We start from the raw sequence: 21,397 nt of genomic DNA, 5'->3' as shown, positions 1-21,397 counted from the left end.
CCATGCTTGTTCAATGAACCATAAACAATTAATGAACATGCACCTGTGGAATGGTTGTTAAGACACTAACAGCTTACAGAAGGTAGACAATTAAGGTCACAGGTATGAAAACTTAGGACACAAAAGAGGCCTTTCTATTGACTCTGAAAAACACCAAAAGAAAGATGCCGATCTCTGCAGTAGATTGCAACTCCACCCCCTTTGTCAGTTCTATCTTGGCGGAAAAACTTGTAGTTGGGGATGGAAATTTCAGAATTTTTGGTGGCCTTCCTAAGCCAGGATTCAGACATGGCTAGGACATCCGGGTTGGCAGAGTGTGCTAAAGCAGTGAATAAAACAAACTTAGGGAGGAGGCTTCTGATGTTAGCATGCATGAAACCAAGGCTTTTACGGTTACAGAAATCAACAAATGATAGCGCCTGTGGAATAGTAGTGGAACTGGGGGCTACAAGGCCTGGGTTAACCTCTACATCACCAGAGGAACAGAGGAGGAGTAGGATAAGGGTACGGCTAAAGGCTATAAGAACTGGTCGTCTGGTGTGTTGGGGACAGAGAATAAAAAAAGCAGATTTCTGGGCGTGGTAGAATAGATTCAGGGCATAATGTACAGACAATGGTATGGTAGGATGTGAGTACAGTGGAGGTAAACCTAGGCGTTGAGTGACGATGAGAGCGGTTTCGTCTCTGGAGGAACCAGTTAAGCCAGGTGAATTCTCCGCATGTGTGTGGGGTGGGACAAAAGAGCTATCTAACGCATTTTGAGCGGGACTGGTGGCTCTAGGCCTATTGACAGAGAGAGGCATAAAGCAATCACAGGTGTTGATCAGGAGAGCTAAGACAACAACGGGTAAATGGCGATGAATGGGCAGAGCGGGTTAGTTAGGTACATAGAAGACCTGAGTTCGAGGCTGGGGCTGACAGGTACACCAAATGAGGTACCGTGTTATTGAAGCAGTCCAGGGGGCATCAGTTGTGTAGCCAAGTGATCATAGGGTCAAAAGAGCAGCAATAGGTGAGTCAGGGTGCCGTTTGGTAGTCACTACTACGCTAGATGAGCAGGGGACACAGCATTCAGAAAATGCTAGTGGGCCGGGGCTAGTAGATGATTGGATAATATTTCATTGGATATGATTTGGAAAGGCACACACCTGTCTATATACAGTGGGGTAAAAAAGTATTTGATCCCCTGCTGATTTTGTAAGTTTTCCCACTGATAAAGAAAGGATCAGTCTATAATTTTAATGGTAGGTTTATTTGAACAGTGAGAGACAGAATAACAACAAAAATATCAAGAAAAATGCATGTCAGAAATGTTATAAATTGATTTGCATTTTAATGAGGGAAATAAGTATTTGACCCCCTCTCAATCAGAAAGAGTTCTGGCACCCTGGTGTCTTTTATACAGGTAACGAGCTGAGATTAGGAGCACACTCTTAAAGCGAGTGCTCCTAACCGCAGCTTGTTACCTGTAAAAAAGACACATGTCCACAGAAGCAATCAATCAATCAGATTCCAAACTCTCCACCATGGCCAAGACCAAAGAGCTCTCCAAGGATGTCAGGGACAAGATTGTAGACCTACACAAGGCTGGAATGGGCTACAAGACCATCGCCAAGCAGCTTGGTGAGAAGGGGACAACATTTGGTGCGATTATTCGCAAATGGAAGAAACACAAAAGAACTGTCAATATCCCTCGGCCTGGGGCTCCATGCAAGATCTCACCTCGTGGGGTTGCAATGATCATGAGAACGGTGAGGAATTAGCCCAGAACTACACGGGAGGATCTTGTCAATGATCTCAAGGCAGCTGGGACCATTGTCACCAAGAAAACAATTGGTAACACACTACGCCGTGAAGGACTGAAATCCTGCAGCGCCCGCAAGGTCCCCCTGCTCAAGAAAGCACATATACATGCCCGTCTGAAGTCTGCCAATGAACATCTGAATGACTCAGAGGACAACTGGTGAAAGTGTTGTGTTTAGATGAGACCAAAATGGAGCTCTTTGGCATCAACTCAACTCGCCGTGTTCGGAGGAGGAGGAATGCTGCCTATGACCCCAAGAACACCATCTCCACCGTCAAACATGGAGGTGGAAACATTATGCTTTGGGGGTGTTTTTCTGCTAAGGGGACAGGACAACGTCACCGCATCATTTGACGGGGCCATGTACTGTCAAATCTTGGGTGAGAACCTCCTTCCCTCAGCCAGGGCATTGAAAATGGGTCGTGGATAGGTATTCCAGCATGACAATGACCCAAAACACACGGCCAAGGCAACAAAGGAGTGGTTCAAGAAGAAGCACATTAAGGTCCTGGAGTGGCCTAGCCAGTCTCCAGACCTTAATCCCATAGAAAATCTGTGGAGGGAGCTGAAGGTCGAGTTGCCAAACGTCAGCCTCGAAACCTTAATGACTTGGAGAAGATCTGCAAAGAGGAGTGGGACAAAATCCCTCCTGAGATGTGTGCAAACCTGGTGGCCAACTACAAGAAACGTCTGACCTCTGTGATTGCCAACAAGGGTTTTGCCACCAAGTACTAAGTCATGTTTTGCATAGGGGTCAAATACTTATTTCCCTCATTAAAATGGAAATCATTTTAACATTTTTGACATGCGTTTTTCTGGATTTTTTGGTTGTTATTCTGTCTCTTACTGTTCATATAAACCTACCATTAAAATTATAGACTGATCATTTCTTTGTAAGTGGGCAAACATACAAAATCACCAGGGGATCAAATACTTTTTTCCCCCACTGTAATGTCCATGTCAGAGCAAAAACCAAGCCATCAGGTCAAAGGAATTGTCTGCAGAGCTCTGAGACAGGATTGTGTCGAGGCACAGATCTGGGGAAGGGTACCAAAACTTTCTGCTGCATTGAAGGTCCCCAAGAACACCGTGGCCTCCATCATTCTTAAATGGAAGAAGTTTGGAACCATCAATCCTCTTCCTAGAGTTGGCCGCCTGGCCAAACTGAGCAATCGGGGGAGAAGGGCCTTGGTCAGGGAGGTTACCAAGAATCGAATGGTCACTCTGACAGAGCTCCAGAGTTCCTCTGTGGAGATGGTTGTCCTTCTGGAAGGTTCTCCCATCTCTGCAGCACTCCACCAATCAGGCCTTTATGGTAGAGGGGCCAGACAAAAGCCACTCCTCAGTAAAAGGCACATGACAGCCTGCTTGGGGTTTGCCAAAAGGCACCTAAAGAATCTCAGACCATGAGAACAAGATTCTCTGGTCTAATGAAGCCAAGATTAAACTCTTTGGTCTGAATGCCAAGTGTCACGCCTGGAGGAAACCAGGCACCATCCCTACGGTGAAGCATGGTGGTGGCAGTATCATGCTGTGGGGATGTTTTTCAGTGTCAGGGACTGGGAGACGAGGCAGGATTGAGGGAAAGATGAACAGAGCAAAGTAAAGAGAGATCCTTGATGAAAACCTGTTCCAGAGTGCTCAGGACCTCAGATTAGGTAGAAGGTTCACCTTCCAATGGGACAACAACCCTAAGTACACAGCCAACACAACGCAGAAGTGGCTTCGGGACAAGACTCTGAATGTCCTTGAGTGGCCCAGCCAGAGCCCAGATGCTCCCTATCCAACCTGACATAGCTTGAGAGGATCTGCAGAGAAGAATGGGGGAAAAACTCCCTAAATACAGGTGTGCCAAGCTTGTAGCATCATACGCAGACGACTAAAGCCTGAAATCGCTGCCAAAGTGCTTCAACCAAGTAATAAAAGGTTCTGAATACTTGTGTAAATGTGTTTTTTTTTTTATTTTACTTCCAAACATTCCTTTTTTCGCTTTGTCATTATGGGGTATTGTGTGTAGATTGATAAGAAAAAAACAATTTAATCCATTTTAGAACACGGCTGCAACGTAATAAAATGTTAAAAGTCAAGGGGTTGATTACTTTCCGAATGCACTGTATATGCACTACCGTTCAAAAGTTTGCGGTCACTTGTTTTTGAAAGAAAAGCACATTTTTTATCCATTAAAATAACATCAAATTGATCAGAAATACAGTGTAGACATTGTTAATGTTGTAAATGACGATTGTAGCTGGAAACGACTGATATATATATTTTTTTACAATTATGGAATATCTACATAGGTGTACAGAGGCCCATTATCAGCAACCATCACTCCTCTGTTCCAATGGCTTGTTGTGTTAGCTAATCTAAGTTTATCATTTTAAAAGGCTAATTGATCATCAAAAAAACTTTTACAATTATGTTAGCACAGCTGAAAACGGTTGTTCTGATTAAAGAAGCAATAAAACTGTCCTTCTTTACACTAGTTGAGTATCTGGAGCATCAGCATTTGTGGGTTCAATTACAGGCTCAAAATGGCCAGAAACAAAGAACTTTCTTCTGAAACTCGCCAGTCTATACTTGTTCTGAAATTGCTAAGAAACTTATGATCTCGTACCATGCTGTGTACTACTCCCTTCACAGAACAGCGCAAACTGGCTATAAACAGAATAGAAAGAGGAGTGGGAGGCCCCGGTGCACAACTGAGCAAGAGGACAAGTACACTAGAGTGTCTAGTTTGAGAAACAGACACCTCACAAGTCCTCAACTGGCAGTTTCATTAAATAATACCCGCAAAACACCAGTCTCAACGTCAACAGTGAAGAGGCGACTCCAGGATGCTGGCCTTCTAGGCAGAGTTCCTCTGTCCAGTGTCTGTTCTTTTGCCCATCTTAATCTTTAATTTTATTAGCCAGTTTGAGATATGGCTTTTTCTTTGCAACTCTGCTTAGAAGGCCGGCATCCTGGAGTCTCCTCTTCACTGTTGACGTTGAGACTGGTGTTTTGCTTGGATTAGCTAACACAACGTGCCATTGGAACACAGGAGTGATGGTTGCTGATAATGGGCCTCTGTAGATATTCCATAAAAAATCTGCAGTTTCCAGCTACAATAGTCATTTACAACATTAACAATGTCTACACTGTATTTCTGATGAATTTGATAAAAAATGTGCTTTTCTTTCAAAAACAAGCCATTTCTAAGTGACCCCAAACTTTTGAACGGTAGTGTACATATAACAAGAATAAATGTATTTCCATATACATTCCATTATCAACTACTTGTATTTTCAAATTTAAAAAAAGATTCAAATAATTACTCAAATGTATTTGAAAGTAATTGAAATAGTATTTGAACACAGGTCTGATAGGAAATGCCATCCGTGTTGTCTTGCCTTGTGTTAAGGTAAGAGTTGGGGATGGAAAACCTGTAAATTGAATGAAATAAATATTGCCTTGTGACTGTTTTTAGGGCAGACATATTCAATATTATACATAGTGTTGTATTTAATTCTGTGATTTAGTGTTTATAACCAACCTGTCTAGTACACATCTTGATCGTACTGTACCATGAAGAGGACTGTGAGGTCTCTGGGGGGAGGGGGGGGTCAGCTACACCTCCAAATCTTCCGGACTTTCCAGACACCTCACAGCACAACGCACCAGTGGAAACACACACACACCTGTCCCACTAATCCGACAGACAGGTGTCTACAATTAGCAACTCCATAAGGCTGAAGCCTTGACTACTGTAACAGAGCTATTTGTATTGTATCTTTTGGTACATCTATATATAGAGCATATCAACTGTATGAATCACTTAAATGGCAGGTGGTAGTGGTACAGTAGTAAAGTGTTGTGACAAGGAAAGGGATGGAGCAAAGGAGGAGTTGTGGTCAATTGCTCTGCAGAAGTGAAAGTGAAATACATTTTTGGTGTATTTAGGAGGAAGTGAAGACTCATAAATAGAGCAACACATACACATATGTGCAGATGCAGGAGGGTGACAGGAAAGTGGGATCAAGATTATGGTGACCTGAGCTGAGCCTTTATACGGTAACTGTCTTTTCAGAAATGGGACTTGTCTTTTTTTGTCTGTACTTTCACTTTGGATGGCTGTCTTCATTCAACCCTTTCTCGCTATTTATTTATCTTCCTTAAACAAATACTCCTCTCTGATTCTCTCTTGTTTTGATTTACACAAAGTTTCCCTTTCTGTTTGCGTTCGCTTCTTCTATTGATCAGAGACACTTGCTTTCCCTTAGCACCTGAAGAGGAGATGACTTCAATCAATAAGTGAGTGTGTCTGTCTGTATCTGAGAATTAATTGTTAGGCTTTTTGTCCTCTCTCTCGCTCTCTCTCTCTCTGTAGGTTTGTAGATAGCAGAGCCTGTGTGAGATTTAAAGTAAAATGACTTATGAAATTAAGTTACACAGCCATCCTATCATTTCCTTTTATCTCTCCCAGAACTCTTTGCATTTATGATTCTCTTTATCTGCTCTACCTTCAATGCACTGACCTGCTTTCTCTTTCTCTCTACAGACACGAAACAGGTTTTTCAAGACTTCAAGATATGAATGGAACAGGATAGCCCGTCTTTTTTCCACCCCATGAAGGCAGCTAAATTCAGTATAGAAAGTGAACCTGAGTTTAAATGACATTAGTTTCAATTGTGAATGGGACACTCAGTAGTGGTGTTAGCGGGTAGGGTGGTAACGGAACCCATAAAGCAGCTGTGTCTTTCAAAGGCAGCTGGATGTGAGCTCCGTTTCCATCCCGTTTCGCAACATCCAACAGTCTGACCGTTTGTAGAGAGAAACATACTTCCTGGTGTACTTGAGTCAGTGAGTGTCTTTTAGTGTGATGTGGCTGCAGTTGACTCTTCAAGAACTAATAGGTGATGTTCTTCAATGACACGTTTTCTCCCGGATTGACAAACACTATAAGCCACCGGGAATTTCGTGTCAGCAAAGAATGACACCAGCTTCTATATAGGACCTGAGCAGCTGATGCTATTTATTTTAGCTGATGAATACAGTGTGTAAATTAATTTATCGTCAGGCTATTGTTTCTGAATTGTTGCCCTGTTATTCTGAATTAAAATAACTGGATTTTATTCACAGTATCCATTTGTTATATTATCTGGGAACACTTAAGATAATTTACTATACCATGTCATATGTCCATGGATATGTGTATGCTGTCCAATTGTCTAATTCAGTTTACATTACAGAGCCAGTTTACATTACATTGTGGTCCCGTGTGGCTCAGTTGGTAGAGCATGGTGTTCAACGCCAGGGTTGTGGGTTCGATTCCCACGGCGGACCAGTGTGGAGAAAAAAAATGTATGAAATGTATGCATTCACTACTGTAAGTCGCTCTGGATAAGAGCGTCTGCTAAATGACTAAAATGTAAAATTACAGAGCCAGTTTACATTACAGAGCCAGTTTACATTACATTCATACCAGGCAAAGTTTAAAATGTTCAACTCCTTATTCCACTTAGTAAGACTATACTGAGACTTCATGAACATCTGTAGGCTACTGTCCAAATGAGCCTGACAATAGGCCTGTGGTCCATTGAGCCTGAACCAGCCCTGTGTTCCTGGCAACCACCATAAGAACATAATGATTTATCATGACTTGTCATTGGAACAAATTGACCACATGAGTTTCTATACCAAACATTTTTTGTATGAAGAATGAAAATGAATTCAGATAGATATGTGAATCAGTGGTGAATTTAGCATGTAAATCTTGGTGGGGCAAACTCCCCCCAAATTTTTGGGAGCAAGACAGCAAAGTCATTACACAACACAACACTAAACAATACATTAATTGCTCTATAACGATAAACAGTGCCCACAAACTGTTAGGGCCTACATAAAGCTGTCCCAACAGCAGAGCTTTCTTTTCAGCACCACGGAGTGAATCCTTACCACCACTACACCTGGCTATCAGTTGAGCCTTGTCTGGCAGCAAAACAACTAATTTAGCCTCATTTACTGTCTTTTAAAAAAACATAGCTGACCTGGCTGACTTGCTTAAACAAATGTGGTTTCTACTGACAATTTAGATGTCAAACTACGGCATAAGGGAACGATGAGCGGATAAGAGGAAATCTGTAATTTTGATTACGACATTAATGAGCGAGCTAAAACGGACGTAGTCAATATAACTATTTGTTCAGCACTTTTGAAATGTACAGCGACAGAATTCAGAACATGGGCCGTTTGTTCAGTATTCTCTATAAGCAGACAATGAAAGCTCTTACAATATTAGATGATGACAGTTCTCTAAAACAGGCTATAAGCTACATGTGCACCACCAAGTCAGAAAAGTAGGCGAAATGAAGAGGGTAAATAGACCAAATTATTAGGGTGAGGCACACGGGCTACTAACAGCTTACAACACAACATACACTTAGTATTACTTTCTTAGCTACACTATACATATCTCCCTGGCATATTACATAATTTATGCAGCAGCATACAATACATTTTTGGACTCATCTTGTTGTGCTGTGCTCACTTGAACAGGAAGGTGGAGCGGCGGTCCTTCTTGTGAGCAAATTTTTGTCATCAAAGTCTGGCATTCTTTGGACTTATGGTGCTTTCAAGACAACTGGGAACTTGGGGAAAAAATCATGACGTCAGTGATCTTCAGGTCGGAGCTCTAGAAAGAGGCCTGAGTTCCTGACTTCAAACTCAGAGTTGGATGACCGTTCAAAATGTATTTTCCCAGTCTGAGCAAATGTTTTTCCGTTGTTGCCAGATGTCTTGAACTCAATGAAGTCTGAGATTTCCCAGTTCCGAGTTTCCAGTTGTTTTGAACGTGGCAGAAGTCATGCTGGATTGACAGTATGACCAATGTATTCAACCTTTTCTGGCCCATGGTGTTGCGTGTTAATGTTTATCCTTTTAAGCTTTGAAAAGAGACCCTTAAACCCAGACTTGGACCACACACCCACTCCACCAAATAGCAGGGGAGGCAAAATAGTGATTGCTTGCAACGCTTGCAGTTAGCCACTGATTCCTTCCAAACCACTCATTGTTGAATATGCGATTTCCAACTTCTTGTGTAATGTTTATGTCCAATGGCCAATGAGCACTGATACACTGAGCACTGATTTTATCTATAATTTATCTTCTTATGACAAGGATTGAAAAGGATTTGCTGGTAGATTTTTTGACGTGACTCATGATGATGACTGTTTGTCTATGTTGCTAGCTAAGATTTGGAAAGTATGATGTTGACATGATCAGTCCAATCAAAACTATTGTAGCTATAACGTGATTTGACATTTTATCTGTGGCCAATGACCTTAAGCCTTCTTGGATGGGCACTTCTAATGTAAATATACTGCTAAAAAAAATAAAGGGAACACTAAAATAACACATCCTAGATCTGAATGAATGAAATAATCTTATTAAATACTTTTTTCTTTACATAGTTGAATGTGCTGACAACAAAATCACACTAAAATAATCAATGGAAATCCAATTTATCAACCCATGGAGGTCTGGATTTGGAGTCACACTCAAAATTAAAGTGGAAAACCACACTACAGGCTGATCCAACTTTGATGTAATGTCCTTAAAACAAGTCAAAATGAGGCTCAGTAGTGTGTGTGGCCTCCACGTGCCTGTATGACCTCCCTACAACGCCTGGGCATGCTCCTGATGAGGTGGCGGATGGTCTCCTGAGGGATCTCCTCCCAGACCTGGACTAAAGCATCCGCCAACTCCTGGACAGTCTGTGGTGCAACGTGGCGTTGGTGGATGGAGCGAGACATGATGTCCCAGATGTGCTCAATTGGATTCAGGTCTGGGGAACGGGCGGGCCAGTCCATAGCATCAATGCCTTCCTCTTGCAGGAACTGCTGACACACTCCAGCCACATGAGGTCTAGCATTGTCTTGCATTAGGAGGAACCCAGGGCCAACCGCACCAGCATATGGTCTCACAAGGGGTCTGAGGATCTCATCTCGGTACCTAATGGCAGTCAGGCTACCTCTGGCGAGCACATGGAGGGCTGTGCGGCCCCCCAAAGAAATGCCACCCCACACCATGACTGACCCACCGCCAAACCGGTCATGCTGGAGGATGTTGCAGGCAGCAGAACGTTCTCCACGGCGTCTCCAGACTCTGTCACGTCTGTCACATGTGCTCAGTGTGAACCTGCTTTCATTTGTGAAGAGCACAGGGCGCCAGTGGCGAATTTGCCAATCTTGGTGTTCTCTGGCAAATGCCAAACGTCCTGCACGGTGTTGGGCTGTAAGCACAACCCCCACCTGTGGACATCGGGCCCTCATACCACCCTCATGGAGTCTGTTTCTGACCGTTTGAGCAGGCACATTTGTGGCCTGCTGGAGGTCATTTTGCAGGGCTCTGGAAGTGCTTCTCCTGCTCCTCCTTGCACAAAGGCGGAGGTAGCGGTCCTGCTGCTGGGTTGTTGCCCTCCTACGGCCTCCTCCACGTCTCCTGATGTACTGGCCTGTCTCCTGGTAGCGCCTCCATGCTCTGGACACTATGCTGACAGACACAGCAAACCTTCTTCCCACAGCTCGCATTGATTCTGCCATCCTGGATGAGCTGCACTACCTGAGCCACTTGTGTGGGTTGTAGACTCCGTCTCATGCTACCACTAGAGTGAAAGCACCGCCAGCATTCAAAAGTGACCAAAACATCAGCCAGGAAGCATAGGAACTGAGAAGTGGTCTGTGGTCCCCACCTGCAGAACCACTCCTTTATTGTGGGTGTCTTGCTAATTGCCTATAATTTCCACCTGTTGTCTATTCCATTTGCACAACAGCATGTGAAATGTATTGTCAATCAGTGTTGCTTCCTAAGTGGACAGTTTGATTTCACAGAAGTATGATTGACTTGGAGTTACATTGTGTTGTTTAAGTGTTCCCTTTATTTTTTTGAGCATTGTATGTGGCAGCACCCAAGGGGGCTTGAACTTCCTAGCTCTCCCTGTAGATTTTGCTCAGACAGTGTCCCCATGAGTGACAGAACACTGAGCCAATCATGGCGCAACTAGAGGACATTACCAACCCTTAGCTCTGTATTTTCTACTGGGCTAGGCTGAAAAACCTGCATCTTGGAGCTGCCTTACTCAAGAAAGCAACAAAGAGATCATGTTTGTAGGCGGCTTTATTAACTCAATCATTATTTTTATTATTTTTTTACATTGTTTGCAAACTGATATTTGACGTATTCATGCCAAAATAACATGCAAAACAGGCAACAAAAACACAAAATAAAAATATATATTTTTTAGCTAAACAGGTGGGGCTCTGCACCACTTTCCCTGAATGACAGGTCGCCACTGATCTGAATTAATCCAGACCATGACATTATTGAAAAAGTAGGAGAAGCCATATAATAAACTGTCATTCTAACATCTACGACACGTGTACCACTTAATGTTTTCAGAAAGTTAATTTAAGTTTCATAGATTGTGCTGAACAGGCAACCCTGCCACACATAAAATGGCCCTAAACTCGTGCTTTTGTCCTGCTTCACAAGTGAATGGGATTCGGGGAAACAACATTTGCACTCTACAGTTCCGTATTGTGATAGACTAACTGGATCAACTGAACGCATGCTTTTCTATTTGAAAAACTAGCTGTCATAAAGCAGAAATTACTACGATAACGTTTAGCTCAGCTGAAGTGATGACCAGGTTGTGAGTTAGTGATGGAGAACATTGAGGAGACGCCATTTCGGATCACCCATACCGTCCAAGCGCTGGGCTCCGCACTACGGGGAGAGCCTGAAAATGTTCCTGATGCTAATGGTCTGGGTAGCGGGGACAGAATCTCTAGTGAGCCGGTGAAGCTTTGGTTCAAAGAAAGCAGCGCTAAGAATCTCCGAAACAGGGACTTCTTGTCACCCACTACGGTGCTGAATACGCTTTATGCAGACGGACAGGTCGGTCTGTTAACGTTAGCTAACTGACGCTAGCTTGCTTCTTCTTATTTAATTCTCGTATAACCCCATTGTATTTTGCCTTTGAATTGTTTTGCAGTTGGTGCACTGGTTGTAATGTATGGGTTGACAGCACGCGCTTCTCTCTTTGACAGGTTGAACTCTCGAGAGATATGTGGAGGCAAATTGTACCCCACACTGTCAACTTCCACTTGATGATTGTGAACGAAATTGAATTCATACATTTTATAATTTGAGACGGTTGGCATTGCCATCATCGACAACATTTAAACATTGCTGCAAGTATTATTAACCCCTGACTGGCAAATACAATGTGGGTCACACTGCTAAATGTGCCACCGTCTTTCTACATGGCATCGGTCAATACAACACCACACAATCCTGTAGGAGGCAAATGAAGCCAATACCACTACAGGCAGAAGGCTATTACTGCAATAGTTTTTGACTGTGTGATTGATAGTGCATATGTCTTTGCATGCTAGAAAACTGTTTGCTATCCATGGACAGCATGTACAGTTGAAGTCATTAAAACTCGTTTCTCAACTACTCTCCCTGATTTCTTGTTAAACTATAGTTTTGGCAAGTCGGTTAGGACATCTACTTTGTGCATGACACAAGTCATTTTTCCAACAATTATTTACAGACACAGTGAATTAATCTGTCACAATTCCAGTGGGTCAGAAGTTTACATACACTAAATTGACTGTGCCTTTAAACAGCTTGGAAAATTCCAGAAAATGATGTCATTGCTTTAGAAGCTTCTGATAGGCTAATTGACGTCATTTGAGTCAATTGGAGGTGTACCAGTGGATGTATTTCAAGGCCTACCTTCAAATTCAGTGCCTCTTTGCTTGACATCATGGGAAAATCAAAAGAAATCAGCCAAGACCTCAGAAAATAAACTGTAGACCTCCACAAGTCTGGTTCATCCTTGGGAGCAATTTCCAAACGCCTGAAGGTACCACGTTCATCTGTACAAACAATAGTATGCAAGTATAAACACCATGGGACCACACAATCGTCATACTGCTCAGGAAGGAGATGCGTTCTGTCTTCTAGAGATGAACGTACTTTGGTGCGAAAAGTGCAAATCAATCCCAGAACAACAGCAAAGGACCTTGTGAAGATTCTGGGGGAAATAGGTACAAAAGTATCTATATCCACAGTAAAACGAGTCCTATATTGACATAACCTGAAAGGCCGCTCAGCAAGGAAGAAGCCACTGTTCCAAAACCGCCATAAAAAAAGCCAGACTACTGTTTGCAACTGCACATGGGGACAAAGATCGTACTTTTTAGAGAAATGTCCTCTGGTCTGATGAAACAAAATTGAACTGTTTGGCCATAATGACCATCATTATGTTTGGAGGAAAAAGGGGGAGCCTTGCAAGCCGAAGAACACCATCCCAACCATGAAGCACGGGGGTGGCAGCATCATGTTGTGGGGGTGCTTTGCTGCAGGAGGGACTGGTACACTTCACAAAATAGATGGCATCATGAGGAGGAAAAGGATGTGAATATTGAAGCAACATCTTAAGACATCAGTCAGGAAGTTAAAGCTTGGTCGCAAATGGGTCTTCCAAATAGACAATGACCCGAAGCATACTTCCAAAGTTGTGGCAAACTGGCTTAAGGACAACAAAGTCAAGCTATTGGAGTGGCCATCACAAAGCCCTGACCTCAATTCTGTAGAAAATTTGTGGACAGAACTGAAAAAGTGGGTGCGCACAAGGAGGCCTACAAACCTGACTCAGTTACACCAGCTCTGTCACGAGGAATGGGCCAAAATTCACCCAACTTATTGTGGGAAACTTGTGGAAGGCTACCCAAAATGTTTGACCCAAGTTAAACAATTTAAAGGCAATGCTACCAAATACTAATCGAGTGTATGTAAACTTCTGACCCACTGGGAATGTGATGAAAGAAATAAAAGCTCAAATTAATCATTCTCTTTTCTATTATTCTGACATTTCACCTTCTTAAAATAAAGTGGTGATCCTAACTGACCTAAGACAGGGAATTTTTACTAGGATTAACTGTCAGGAATTGTGAAAAACTGAGTTTAAATGGATTTGGCCAAGGTGTACGTACATTTCAGACTTCAACTGTAAGTGCGATGTGTTTGTGTGTAGGTTCCCCCAGCAGTGATGGTTAGACTGCAGTCCCTGAGAGGGACAGGGGTTCTCCCTGTGGCTGGAGGGGAACTTATGGGAGAGGGGCTGAGGGTGCGGGTCGACCGGACTGCTGCGTTTCAGAAGGTCCTGAGTGACTCGTCGGTGTACCTGACGCCTCCTTGCCAGAGACAGGGGTGTGTGGTGCTCAACTGCCCCGCCCTGCACCCCAAACCAAATTTACCCTCCCCTGACACCCTCACGCTGGGGCAACTACGCACTGTGCTGCTGACTGACCACTTAGGGGCGCTACTGAGGAGACAGGGGTGAGTAAGGAGACTACTAGTCTGCCATAATGTCAAATTTGGACACGCCTACACTACCGGTCAAAAGTTTTAGAAAAGCTACTAATTCAATGGTTTTTCTTTTCTTTTTACAATTTTCTACATTGTGGAATAATAGTTTTGATGTCTTCACTATGAAATAACACATATGGAATCATGAAGTAACCAAAAAAGTGTTAAACAAATCAAAATATATTTGAGATTCTTCAAATAGCTACCCTTTGTCTTGATGACAGCTTTGCACACTCTTGGCATTCTCTCAACCAGCTTCATGAGGTAGTCACCTGGAATGCATTTCAATTAACAGGTGTGCCTTGTTAAAAGTGAATTTGTGGAATTCCTTTCCTTAATGCGTTTGAGCCAATCAGTAATGTTGTGACAAGGTAGAGGTGGTATACAGAAGATGGCCCTATTTGGTAAAAGACGAAGTCCATACTATGGCAAGAACAGCTCAAATAAGTAAAGAGAAACAACAGTCCGTTACTTTAAGGTCAGTCAATCCAGAAAATTTCAAGAACTTTGAAGAAACTTTCAAGTGCTGTCGCAAAAAACATCAAGCTCTGTGATAAAACTGTCTCTCATGAGGACCACCACAGGAATGGAATACCCAGAGTTGCCTCTGCTGCAGAGGATAAGTTCATTAGAGTTACCAGCCTCAGAAATTGCAGCCCAAATAAATGCACAGAGCTCAAGTAACAGACACATCTCAACATCAACTGTTCAGAGGAGACTGTGTGAATCAGGCCTTCATGGTCGAATTGCTGCAAAGAAACCACTACTAAAGGACACCAATTAGAAGAAGAGACTTGCTTGGGCCAAGAAAAACGAGCAATGGACATTAGACCAGTGGAAATTTGTCCTTTGGTCTGGAGTCCAAATTGGATAGTTTTGGTTCGAACCAAAAATGTGAGGTGTGAGTGAACGGATGATCTCCACGTGTATTTCCCACTGTAAAGCATGGAGGAGGAGGTGTGATGGTGCTTTGCTGGTGACATTGTCAGTGATTTATTTAGAATTCAAGGCACACTTAACCAGCATGGCTACCACCGCATTCTGCAGCGATGCGCCATCCCATCTGGTTTGCGTTTAGTCCCACTATCATTTATTTTTCAACAGGACAATGACCCAACACACCTCCAGGCTGTGTAAGGGCTATTTTACCAAGAAGGGGAGTGATGGAGTGCAGCATCAGATGACTTGGCCTCCACATTCTCCCGACCTCAACCAAACTGAGATGGTTTGGGATGAGTCAGACCGCAGAGTGAAGTAAAAGCAGCCAACAAGTGCTCAGCATATGTGGGAACTCCTTCAAGACTTGGAAAAGCACTCCAGGTGAAGCTGGTTGAGAGTGCCAAGTGTGTGCAAAGGGTGGCTACATTTTGAAGAATCTCAAATATAAAATATATTTTGATTTAAACTTTTTTTTGATAACTACTTGATTCCATATGTGTTTTTTCATAGTTTTGATGTCTTCACTATTATTCTACAATGTAGAAAATAGTAAAAAATAAAGAAAAACCCTTGAATGATTAGATGTGTCCAAACGTTTGACTGGTACTGTATGTATCTGCTGAGTTGTGTATGTCAAGTGCACATAAATATGTGATAGATATAGGGTGTTGCTTTATCACTATATCATATGTCAGTGTCAGTTGCGTCACTGTTTTTCTCAGGTTTATTGTGTCCTGCTGCCCTGTGCTGCCAGAGGAAAGTGACATCATTGTCTTTCTCCGATTGCTTGGCATCGATTGGCCCACAGTGCCCATCAGCTGGACCAATGATGAGAGGGAGGAGAACATTTTGGAGGCTTTACAGAATTCCTCGTACAGAGAAAGAGAGGAGACAGATGGAGGAAGAAAAGAGAGTGAAGGAAATAATATGGATGGAGATAAAGAGGAGATGCTCAGGGTGAACTTGAAGAGGGTGTTTCAGGAGGAGCAGCTGCCAGGGTATGACCCCAGCCTGGGCACCTGTACAGGTGAGACAAACAACATTGACCTTTTGACCTGGGGATTGGCTGTAAATGTCTTAACATATGAATAACCCATACAGTGCATTCGGAAAGTATTCAGACCCCTTAACTTTTCCACATTTTGTTACATTACAGACTTATTCTAAGGAGGATTAAATATTTTTTTATACCTCATCACTATCAAGCAAAAACAGTTTTGTTTATTATTTTTGCAAATGTATTAAAAAGAAAAACCGGAAATATCACATTTACATAAGTATTCAGACCCTTTACTCAGTACTTTGTTGAAGCACATTTTGCAGCTATTACAGCCTCAAGTCTTCAAGCTTGGGATACCTGTATTTGGGGAGTTTCTCTCATTCTTCTCTGCAGATCCTCTCAAGCTCTGTCAAGTTGGATGGGGAGTGTTGCTGCACAGCTATTTTCAGGTCTCCAGAGATGTTTGATCGGGTTCAAGTCCGGGCTCCGGCTGGGCCACTCAAGGCCATTCACAGACTTGTCCCGAAGCCACTTCCTCGTTGTGTTGGCTGTGTGCTTAAGGTTGTTGTCTTGTTGAAAGGTGAACCATCACCCCTAAAGCAGGTTTTCATCAAGGATCTCTCTGTACATCTTTCCTTTGATCCTGACTAGTCTCCCAGTCCCTGCCGCTGAAAAACATCCCCACAAAATGATGCTGCCACCACCATGCCTCACCATAGGGACGGTGCCAGGTTTCTTCCAGATGTGACGCTTAGAAGGCCAAAGTGTTCAATCTTCGTTTCATCAGACCAGAGAATCTTGTTTCTCATGGTCAGAGTTCTTTAGGTGCCTTTTGGCAAACTCCAAGCAGGCTGTTATGTGCCTTTTACTGAGGAGTGGCTTCTGTCTGGCCACTCTACCATAAAGGTATGATTGGTGGAGTGCTGCAGAGATGGTTGTCCTTCTGGAAGGTTCTCCCATCTCCACAGAGGAACTTTGGTCTGTCAGAGTGACCATCAGGTTCTTGGTCACTTCCCTGACCAAGGCCCTTCTCCCCTGATTGCTCAGTTTGGCTGGGCGGCCAGCTCTAGGAAGAGTCTTGGTGGTTCCAAACATCTTCCATTTAAGAATTATGAAGGCCACTGTGTTCTTGGGGACCTTCAATGCTGCAGACATTTTTTTGTACCCTTCCCCAGATCTGTGCTTCGACACAATCCTATCTCGGTGCTCTACCGACATCCACTGTCAACTGTGGGACCTTATATAGACAGGTGTTGTCTTTCCAAATCATGTACAATCAATTGAATTTACCACAGGTGGACTCCAGTCAAGTTGTAGAAACATCTCAAGGATGGTCAATGGAAACAGGATGCACCTGAGCTCAATGTTGAGTCTCATAGCAAAGGGTCTGAATACTATTGTAAATAAGGTATTTGTTTTTAATTTAATACATTTGCAAAGATTTCTACAAACCTGTTTTCACTTTGGATTATGGGGTATTGTGTGTAGATTGATGAGGGGGAAAAAATAATTCAATCAATTTTAGAATAGGGCTGTAACGTAACAAAATGTGGAAAAAGGGAAGGGGTTTGAATACTTTCCGAATGCACTGTGCATTGGCAAATGGTAGGGTCAAATTGCTCAATAAAATGGATTTCTTTCACAAGGAGCTAGGCCTATAGGACACCTTTAGATATGAAACTTACTTTAATGTAGTTTAGATAAGTAAAACCTACAGAGATGAACAGTCTATAGGAGCAGTCTGTAACCCATAATCCTGTTGATTTGTCCTCAGTGCAAAGGGACAGTGTGTCTCATCTGGCCCAACTGGACAGGGCTACTGCAGGCTGCACTGTGAGTAACATTCCCCCCCCAAACTTTAAACATCAAGCTACAGCCGTGTACTACTATAGCTGCTGTTGTGTATGTTCATACAATACTAAACAGTATAGGGTCTCATGTTTATCACTTCCCTTATTGACCAAGGTATCCACGGCAACCGCAGTACATGTCACTTCCTGTCAGGATGAGTTCCGTCAGCAGCAGATAGCAATGCTGTGGAGAGCAAGTGGTGCAACAGTGACACAGGTTTGTTTGACACAAGGCATTAACTACCATATAATGACTAACTGTACCTCCCCAGACTAACCAGTAGAGGTGCACCAATTTTTGTAAATGAAAAAGAAATTGGTTTATGTTGCCCCAACTTTACTCAGATTTTTATCCAAAATCAGTTTATAAACCTATCCTTGCTGCAACCACATATTATCAGTGTTGGGATTCGTTACTTGTAAAATATGAAGTATTGCTCGTAACTTTCAATCAAAATAATGTGTTATATTACAATACTACTTTCTGTGCAAAGTAATGCGTTATGTTACTCCTTATATTACAAACACCATCAAATCCCACTTGCCAACAAGGTATGTTGGTCACCGATTTAATAATGCAGAGGATACAATACTAATGATAGGACAGACATCAAAGCATTTTAATTATTTAACACTAGAATAGCCGTGATGAATACAAATCAGTGTAGATGAAGGGGAGGATTTTTAAGCATTGAGATAATTGGGACATGGATTGTCTATGTGTGCCATTCAGAGGGTGAATGGGCAAGACAAAATATTTAAGTGCCTTTGAATGGGGTATGGTGGTAGGTGCCAGATGTACTGATTTGAGTGTGCCAAGAACTGCAATGCAGCTGGGTTTTTCACGTTCAACAGTTTCCTGTGTATATTTAGAATGGTCCACCGCCCAAAGGACATCCAGCTAACTTGACACAACTGTGGAAAACATTGGTCAACATGGGCCAGCATCCCTGTGGAACGCTTTCGACACCTTGTTGAGTCCATGCCCCGGAAAATTCTGACTCTTCTGAGGATAAAAGCGGGGATGCAACTCAATATTAGGAAGGAGTTCTTAATGTTTTGTACACTCAGTATACTGCGTATATAGTAAGAATATAACGGAATACAATCAAAATAGAATATATTTTTCCCAAACATACTTTTGTCTTGCGAATGCTCACTTGAGAAATGGATGGACTTGCGGTTATCCCAAGAATAAGTGATATTTTGAAAGAGCATTTAGTTTTTTGTTGTTTAGCAAATGTAAGGGTTTTGAAAAGCTCAGTATCTGCTCTTTGTAATCATATATATATATATATATATATATATATATATATATATATATATATAAATCAAAATATCTTACTTGCATGTGACTGCGGGAGCATTCTCAAAGTCGCTTTTTGGTAAAAATACAAAATAAGAGTGTGTTCCGTTTCCCAGCCTCTGTGTCAATTCCATGCTGGGCTGTTCATCAGGCTCTTCATTCACAATTTGACAATGTCTAAAAATATTGTCCGAACAAGGCCACCTCTTAATTTGTAGATTGAATCATTCCAAGAAGAATGAAAATAAAGTGTGATCAGGCCTCACTGTGACAACAGCTTGTATCCATTTAAAACACCAACACTTGTGACAGATAATTCTTTTTCAAACCTTTCCGAGAGAGCCTGGACCAGAGGTGTGGACTCAAGTCACATGACTTGGACTGGAGTCTGACTCGAGTCTCAAAATTGATAAGTTGAGACTCGACTTGATATACTTTTTTTAAACTTGAGACTTGATTTGGAGCCTAAAACTCGACTTTGACTTGAGACTGATGACTTGAAAGTATTTGGCCAGGTTTTTTAACGTTTAGTCACTCATTTTGTGGCACAGAGTCAACGTGGATTATTCTCCACGCAGCCAGAGACAATGGCTGCGTTTCAAACACATATAAAAGACACACCATCCTCCTCTTACCCTCACCTTATGCCCTTGGGGGAATCCCCAGGGCCATCTTTGCCAACTGTCCAAACGATTAGCCAAGTAATGGAAGTTGGCAACCTAAGCCCCTCAGCCCTCGTTTGTGATAGTTTGTGAGTTTACAACCCTGTTCACTCCGGGGCCTGTAACGCCCCATAATTCAATTTCTGATGATTGTACATTCGCTAAGAAAAGTCAGCCAAAATGTAAAACCAACATCAATATGGAGAAGTCAACATTATAAGTAAAAACAAATGTAAATAAGTTAGAAACTGTGCTAATAATGCACATGACAGCACAAACGCATATCGTGAAAGTAATGATGTTTTTGTTTGGTTAGCTTTTGGAAACATTAGCTAGTGCATACAACTTTCCCTGACATCACACTTCTACATTGTCATTTTCGATTTACCTGATATAGTCAGATGGTTAGCATTCGATGTCTGCGAGTGCGTTGTCTTCTAGCCAATATATGAAATGCAATCATAATTGACTCTAACGCATACAAAGCACACACACAACAGCTACCGGGGGTTCCATGATGACTGAAAACACAACCGTGGGACGAACGAGTGACACATTTCAGGGCAAGGGCAGTCCATTTTAAAATGCATTCATTATTCCCTTGGCCTGCAAGTCTCAACTCATCATAAGTCATGATATTCACTTAATTTGAGGGCTGAGGGGAGAGGGTGTGTATTTTACATGTTTGGAATGTAGCCAGTATCGCACTTGCAAAAATACTCATTGGCTAGTGAAACACACACAGACCTCTGATTGGACCAGCAAATTGTCAATCAACACAGGTCGGGTGAGCTAGCGCAGTGAGGTTTTGGGGGGTTGCCAGTGTGAAACTGAATGGGGAAAAATCTATATTTTTCTACATATTTTAATAGGCTACATATAGCCAACCATTTGTATTATACCTTTTGCTTATTCGATCTGGTCACTAACCTAGGCCTACGGCGTAGCACCAAATTCTTCTTTCCAAAAAAATCAAATTTGTGCTTCAGAACAAAACTTGCACGTCTTGACTTAATATTGTCCATATAAAGTAGGGTGAATTCAGAAAGAGTGGGACATTATATAAACTGAGACAGCTTAATCCTGAGATGTTTATTTCTTGATCTGACAAGAGAAAATCTAAACGGTGGTTACTAAGCCCTTGCAGAGAAACCACATCATCAAAATCACATCACTCCATTAGTGTGACATTATAGAGGGGGCAGAGCAAGCTTCAAACAGCAAGTTGAATCTTGGTTTCCCTGCATAGCACACAGTAAGGATCAGTGACAGCTTTCTTCTGTTTTGATGTTAGGGTTACAATGCACTGTGCCAAATTGTGATGTAAATGTACATACTGTACTGGTGCATCAAAATACATAAAGTTGCCAATATTATGTTTCAATTTTGTAATTCAGTATTTTTTAGTTGTCCTGC

At 42.3% G+C, this 21,397-nt stretch overlaps 1 protein-coding gene across 1 annotated transcript in view; it reads left to right on the top strand.

The window, feature by feature from the left end:
• Positions 1-11,286: 11,286 nt before the first annotated feature.
• The window catches only part of LOC106566782 (DALR anticodon-binding domain-containing protein 3), a 30,951-nt gene continuing 20,840 nt past the window's right edge, over positions 11,287-21,397 (top strand). The window contains exons 1-5 of the mRNA XM_014135171.2: positions 11,287-11,740; positions 13,890-14,194; positions 15,886-16,190; positions 17,938-17,996; positions 18,129-18,230. Coding sequence (XP_013990646.1) covers positions 11,507-11,740; positions 13,890-14,194; positions 15,886-16,190; positions 17,938-17,996; positions 18,129-18,230 — 1,005 coding nt within the window. The 5' untranslated portion in view covers positions 11,287-11,506. The remainder of the gene's footprint in view (positions 11,741-13,889; positions 14,195-15,885; positions 16,191-17,937; positions 17,997-18,128; positions 18,231-21,397) is intronic.

The sequence above is a fragment of the Salmo salar genome, chromosome ssa13 (assembly GCF_905237065.1).
Source record: "Salmo salar chromosome ssa13, Ssal_v3.1, whole genome shotgun sequence".
NCBI lineage: Eukaryota > Metazoa > Chordata > Actinopteri > Salmoniformes > Salmonidae > Salmo > Salmo salar.
This window is presented reverse-complemented; position numbering and strand designations above follow the sequence as displayed.